This window comes from Pygoscelis adeliae, unplaced genomic scaffold (assembly GCF_000699105.1).
Source record: "Pygoscelis adeliae isolate BGI_AS28 unplaced genomic scaffold, ASM69910v1 Scaffold227, whole genome shotgun sequence".
Classification (NCBI taxonomy): Eukaryota; Metazoa; Chordata; class Aves; order Sphenisciformes; family Spheniscidae; genus Pygoscelis; species Pygoscelis adeliae.
The window spans coordinates 4,609,194-4,616,347 of record NW_008825100.1 but is presented as its reverse complement, the minus strand read 5'-3'; the positions used below and the strand labels follow the sequence as shown (position 1 = coordinate 4,616,347).

The 7,154-nt window shown below is 46.1% G+C and overlaps 1 protein-coding gene across 1 annotated transcript; it reads left to right on the top strand.

Moving 5' to 3' along the window:
• The first annotated feature begins 2,029 nt into the window (after positions 1-2,029).
• INHBB (inhibin, beta B) lies at positions 2,030-3,813 on the top strand. The gene is made up of 2 exons (XM_009327183.1): positions 2,030-2,063; positions 2,493-3,813. Exons 1-2 carry the CDS (start codon positions 2,030-2,032, stop codon positions 3,266-3,268), a joined length of 810 nt encoding a protein of 269 aa, XP_009325458.1. The 3' UTR covers positions 3,269-3,813.
• The last annotated feature ends 3,341 nt before the right edge of the window (positions 3,814-7,154 follow it).

The window sequence follows — 7,154 nt, the reverse complement described above, 5'->3', positions numbered from 1 at the left end:
CTGCCCACCCTCTCCGTGCCCCTGCCTGACCCCTGGCAGTTCCCCTGACCGCCCTTGCCTGGCCCCGCTGCCTGGCCCCCTGTGCGCCCTGCCCGTCCTCCTGCCTGCTGCAGGCACCTGGCTGCCGGGCTCACCCGCATGCCCTCTGCCTCATCCGCTCTCCCCTCTGCCCCGCACCATCTTGCCCTGGCCCTGCCCGCTCCTTCCCGTCCTCCCCGAGTGTGTCACTGTGCCCGGGCTTCTCCCCGGGTTGTGCCCTGCAGCTCCCCTCGCTGTGTTCCTCCATCCCCCCCCGCGGCCTCCGTGCCCCTGGCTTCCCTCCGGCGGTCCTTCCAGCTGCACCGTGGCTTGCCTCCGTCCTTGTGCATCCCACTGTCCCTCCTCCGCCTGTCCCACTCCATCTCTTGCATCCCTTGCCCCATCTGCCTGCCCTGCACATTCATCTGGTTCACTGCATGCATCTGTCTGTTGAGGCTTGCGTTCACCCGTCCTCCCTTTCCGTTTGTTTCCCATTTATTTAGCTTTCATTCGTAGTGTTGGCCTTGTCTGTTTGTCTACTGCGTGCAGCCTCCTCCCAAGTGTGTCTGTCCCCTCTCTGTCCGTCAGTCCGTTTACTAACTGTGCCATCCATCCCCATGGTACCAGCCATCTCAGTCCTGTCCAGCCATTGCAGCTTTGTGTCACTGAATCCCTTCAGCGTAGCTTTCCAGCAGTTTATCCAGGCAACCGCTGTGCCTGTGAACTTTGCACATCTGGCCATAACACCATCACTCTGCAAATTAGCTCTCTCCTGTCTATCTGCCCATCTCTCCTTTCTGTCATCGCTCTATTGCTCAGTTCATTTTTCTCTCTCTCTATCTTCCTGTGGCATCTATATATCATTTGTCCACAAAATAAATCTCTTTCTATCCTGTGTACTGCCCACTCATCTTCTTTATCTACCCTCCCACTTACCAAAGGCATATACATTTATAGTCTCTATGGGATCTGTTGCATTATACATATGCTTGTTATATTCACATACAAAATTTATGGGCACACACAATCTCACACAACACAAGTGATGTGGATCGGTGCAGCAACACCATACTGTTCTTTTTCTGCCACTGTCACCACAGTTTATAAAGAAGTTGTGTATTTACCAACATGCGAAAGGCTTTCTTAGGGTATGTTTTGGGGTTTATTATTTTTTAATAGGCTGTTGTTGGGAGATCTGGGGTGGGCTTGTACTTCCATTTAGTACTCAATCAATCGCTGGTTTTTGTAACACTTCCAGAATCGACTTTATGTAAAGCGTAGACAAACACAGTGAAAATTTCTGTCCCTGAAATATTACAAGGTACCAAGTGGGCCGTCGAGGCACATTTGAAAGGCATCTAGGGTAACGAATGAAGACACCGACTATGCAAAAAATCCCATTCAGAAATTGAAAAAAAAAAAATATTCTTAGCAAAAGAGAAGGAAGAAAAAAACCCTACATTTGGCTCTGTACAGAAAGAAGCGAAACAGATAAGGGCAGATGAGAAAATGCCTTTCCAGCAGTAATTTTAAATAGCGATCGGGAGGCTTTGATTCAAAGACCAGAATTACAGTCTCCGCCGTAAAGGCCAGCCTGCACATTTATCACCTATGCCAAATTCAGTTAGGACTTACAGTACAAAATTGCAGCAGGGCCACTGGTATTTCTGAAACATTTCATGCAGTGGGCTCTTTTGTTTACAAATAAGGGGTTATGTCAGACATTGGGTGACATTTGGTTTCCCATGACAATTTCTCTCCTTTAATTCTGCTGTTATTGAAGAGCGTATTGAGAACAGTCAGTAACGGCGTTACGGCGAGAGCAACCGCTTCATTGCCTCGCCTTGTACGGGAGTTTGTCGTTTCGGGGCGAAAAGGCAGAGATCGAAACGATTAATAATAGCAGATATTCTACCAGGCTAAGTGGGGGTTAGCTTGATCTGTTGGACAAGCAGGCACATTACTGAAATATTTTCCCCTCCATCTCATGAATCCTCTCTGTTAAACTGCGATGAGAATATGTGAAAATCGAAACAAAATCCCTGGTTTGGCATTGGCGTTTCAGTGGTTATTGAAAGGGCTCTCCCCGTGAGAATCGGTGGGTAGCTGAAAGTTAAAACTATTCTTAAACCGACGAGATAGCAGAGTCCGAGTGCCGGTCTTTTCAAGGTGCTGCTGTAGCATCTTTAAAGCTGGCTGCCTGGAAATACCCAGTTCTGGAGAGCTCTTTCTTGTGTCTGTGGATCTGACACGTCCGACTACAGCCCGATGATGAACTTTGCTGTGGGAAGTCCCTTTTCAAAGCGTTTCGATTGCAAATTGGGGATATCTGATTCAGTGCGTGCCTTCTGGCCGGCACAGCCTCGCCGCTCTCTCGATCCGCTGTGCTCGAGCATTGTCCCTGAATCCAGAATGGCACACCAGCTAACGTTTCCTTTTTGACTTAATCTTGCTGATCTCTCCTTATCTTGCAGACGATCTGGCCTCATCTAGAGTCCGCCTCTATTTCTTCATCTCGAATGAAGGGAACCAGAACTTGTTTGTCGTTCAAGCCAGCCTGTGGCTTTACTTGAAGCTGCTTCCATATGTCTTAGAGAAAGGCAGCAGGCGAAAAGTAAGAGTCAAAGTCTATTTCCAAGACCCGGACACTAGCAACAAGTGGAATGTGGTTGAAAAGAAAGTTGATCTCAAAAGAAGTGGTTGGCACACTTTTCCCATGACAGAGGCGATCCAGGCTCTGTTTGAGAGAGGAGAAAGGAGACTGAACTTGGATGTTCAATGTGAGGGCTGTGAAGAGTATTCAGTGCTGCCAATTTATGTGGACCCCGGGGAGGAATCCCACCGGCCTTTTTTAGTGGTGCAAGCCCGCCTCGCCGATAACAAACACAGGATCCGGAAAAGAGGCCTGGAGTGCGATGGCAGGACCAATCTATGTTGCAGGCAACAGTTTTACATTGACTTTAGACTCATTGGGTGGAATGACTGGATCATAGCACCATCAGGTTACTATGGGAATTACTGTGAAGGGAGCTGCCCGGCCTACTTGGCCGGCGTCCCGGGGTCGGCTTCCTCCTTTCACACCGCCGTCGTGAATCAGTACCGAATGCGGGGGCTGAACCCGGGCACCGTGAACTCCTGTTGCATTCCAACCAAACTTAGCACAATGTCAATGCTGTACTTTGATGATGAATACAACATTGTGAAAAGAGACGTTCCCAATATGATTGTGGAAGAATGTGGTTGTGCTTGATTTAAGGTGTGTTTTGGGGGGGGGGAGAGAGAGAGAGGGCGAGAGAAAGAGAGAAACATTCCCGTACGAGATGGTGTTGGAGGAAGTTTCACTGTGTATCCAGGCATCAGTGTTGGAAAGTCACTGTGGAAAAGTTTGGCAAAAAGGAAAAAAAGAAAAAAAAAATCATTTCACTTTGGTGTCAGGACAGTGGCAGTTTGTGGATCTTGGACACTTATATATTCTACCACTTATAAGTTAATGCTATGAGATATCTTAAAGACACACACACGAAACGTGGGCACACACACAAACACGCGCTCATACACACACACAGACACAGACACAGACACGAGGCAGCTCGGAAAAGGGACATGAGCACAGAAAGTCAGTGACCAGTGACGACGGACCTAAATGCCTGCCAGTACGAGTGAACAGCTGAGCAGCTGTTTCCCCGCCTGCCGGTGGAGTCAGACCGAAATGAGCTCCCTTTGCTCAGGCAAAAGCACAGACTGCGAGAACACGACGTATTCTTGCACGCAGGTGTCAAAATGACCAAACTTAGAAAATTTAAAAAAAAAGAAAAAAAAGTCGACCGTCACCTCTTAGGTCTAATGGGAAGCTGCAGGACACCTGCCCTGGGAGGTGATCACTTCCTCTTAATTTAAATTTATCTAAATGTAAACATCACAGATACCCGCATCTTCCTACAGCACTTCCAGTAAGGAATCGCGCGGTACGATCAGAGAGAGAGAAGAGGAGACAGACATGTAAGCAACTGCTGTATTTCTAAGATCTGACCGCTGCGAAGTCACAAGCTGGGCTGGCATGATCTGATGCTTCAACTGCCCGCTAGCAACCCGTGGATGGCTATACCTGCCGTGTCTTGGAAAAGTGGATCCGATACCGTATCTGGACTGTGTTGACCATTGGCATCTCTCACTGTTCAGAGAATGAGAAGTTAAGGTTTCAATCTGTGGTCCTCAAGGGGGGACTCGGCAAGGACACGTCACGTGGGGGACGAGCAAACAAGCAACTGCTACCACGGCTAAACCAATGAACCCTGAAGAGGAGTGACAGCAACAGAGTGGAGACATTCTGAAAAATGCAGTGCGTTTAATAACAGGCGAGGAACATTTTAACAAGTTTTGGAAAGGAGGAGAGAGGAGAGTGCTTTCAATTTCCTTACCAGGAGGTGTCGAGGATGGCCATAAAGATCAGAAAATAACGGTACAGCATAGCACTTGCAAACTGCTTGAATGCACGTATAATAGCACTTGCAAATTTCAATGCCTTGAAAAGTGGTACTTGATAGTGCACTTATCTTTGCTCACTATCTAGGTAAACAGGTGCCGCATGAGCTATGCAATTTAAAGTGTTGACCCATACTAGACAAAACTGGACTTATGATATGACTTTTTTATATTTTTTATACTTGAAATTAAATCTTTTGCTTCTTTTTTAAAGCGAATGATTGCTTTTAATGTTTGCACTGATTTAGTTGCATGATTAGTCAAAAAACTGCCATTTGAAAAAAATGTTATTTTTATAGCAGCAAAAAATGAATACAGTTAAATGTATTATACATAAATTTTGGAACCAAAGAGGCCAACATATTAGTTATAATTTTTATGAGATGGCAAAGCCATCATATATCATGTAGTCATACTGAGCAATCCCTCACGAGGCCTACCAATTGTTTCAGGGTACAAAATGGATTCTGTTTGTTCTATTCAGTGTCTTTTCTATACCATACGCACATGGAATGTAGAGTGAAAAAATGACTATTGTAGAATACATTACAATATGTGCATCCTTTAAATCCAATTTTTATGTTTATTTAATAAAGTTCCTTTTAGGTTCTGTTCCATAATAATTTAAACCAAACAGTTTTCACTTAGATTTGCTGTTGAAGTATTTTACATTTGTGTACAGTTTAAATAAATAAAAAAAAAAAGATTGAAAACTGGATGTGCTTTTCTTCCCCACCCCACCCCCCCGCAGTGTGTAACATCTGGAGAAACTTGCTTACTTTTGGGACCGAACGCGGCTGCAGACGGTGAACTGTCGCATTAGACCGTAGTGGTATTAGTCACTGCAGAAAGCCTTGTCTGAGAGCTCAGCTGTGATCCTAAAAATGTTACACTCTAGTTTTATTGCCGTCTATACATGTAAGCATCTGCTTCTTTCTATCTGCATCAGTGCAGGGTCTCTGGGCGCAGGAGCGGCGCTGTTCCGCATACCTGCAGGTCATTTACAGCAAGTTCCTGGTTCACCTGCTGTGTAAGAATGTAACTTCTTGTCTAGGTCACTCCCTGATCAGTTACAAGAAGTAAAAAAATAATGTGGAAAGCACTTCCAGGAAAAAGAGGTCAGTACCAAGTTTGATGAACTTTTTTTTTTTCTTTTTTTACATTAGCTGGCAACAATGAGAGTTTTTCTGAGTAAAATACATCCCCTTTACTAATCAAAACCCAAAAATGTTGCCAAATATTCATAGAAGTTCTTGTCAGCTGCACATATATCCAGATACTGATTTCATTGACCTTCACAGGTAAATTCTTCCTCCTGGAGACCTGAGCAAATGCCAGCTGAAGCTGACAGAAGGACCTCTGTTGACTTAGCAAACGTTAGATCTGACCCTGAGACCTGGAAAGTGTTGAAGAAGCAAGTTCATGCAACTAATGATGGGTTCTAGTTACAATTCACATTCAAGCACATCTCTGCCCACCCCTCCCCAAAGCCAGACGCTGGGGTTAAACAGCTTTGTTTCGGGAGACTTCTAGGAGCAATTTGCTGTGGCCGTGTAAACAACCTGCTGCACAGAACTTTGTCCCCCAGACCAAATTTTTTGAATATTTCATAGCTTTCTCACCACCTCGAACTGCACGTTTATTGTCAAAGCCACCGCTTGCTCTTCCTGCTCCATCTCTTAGCAGCCTTGTCCCCTGTCTTTGTTCCTTGGGTCAACCCTGTTACTGGTGAGTTCAATAAATTCGCCTTGAAATCAGTGGCAAATACACGTCCCTTCAGTCTGAAGGCACATTTGACCTAATCTGACACAGTCTTCATTAATAGACTGGGCTGCGCTTTTAAAAATGGGATATATTAAGAAATGTTGCCCATTGAAATGCAAGGCCCTGGAGGCTGGGTCTGGTTAGGTTTCGTTCTTAATTGAAAGTGGTTGATTTCTGGGGTTGAAGCCAAGCCCTGCATCGGACACTGGGACTCCTGTGCTCTCCCAGGAGGAGAGGAGGGTGTCTCAGCATGGGATTCGGACCCATAGCCCCGAGGAGCAGGGAGCTGCTGGCAGCCAAGATGCCATGAGCTTGGGCTGGCCAGGAGCAAGGAGCAGGAGCAGGCTGTGCTTTGCATCCCACTGCAAATCCACAAGCAAGCCCAGGATCCTGAACTTTTTCACAGAGGCCAGCAAAGAACACCCCTTTTCTTGGTAAAAAGCTTTCACAGCTTTCTTCCCCTGCCTTCCCCGTTCCCCCAACTGCAGCTGCAACCCTGACGTTCATAGGGCAGAAAGAGAAACACAAAGAAAAGCACAAATCGGTATGGTGTGGGGGGCATCATCTGGGAGTGGGAAGAGCTGGATCATAGTCCAGGTTCCCAAGTCCTTTTATTTTGTGTGAAACGGTCTCTGGAAATCCATCTGAACGGAACATGCTTTGAGTTTTCTGCAGCGTGGAGTCACTCGCTGCTCTGGGCACGCTGCAGAGAGTGAGGTGTTCCTGAGTCCTGGTGCTGACAGCAACCTGTCACACAGATTTCTAAGGCTAAAATGAAATAAAATCTAAAAGGTCTTTAATTTTGAGCGACAAATCTGAGGCAGTTTGAGCTTGATTTTTCAGACACGTGACAAGGCTACTGCACATACCAGCTTTTTGCAGGGGGCTGC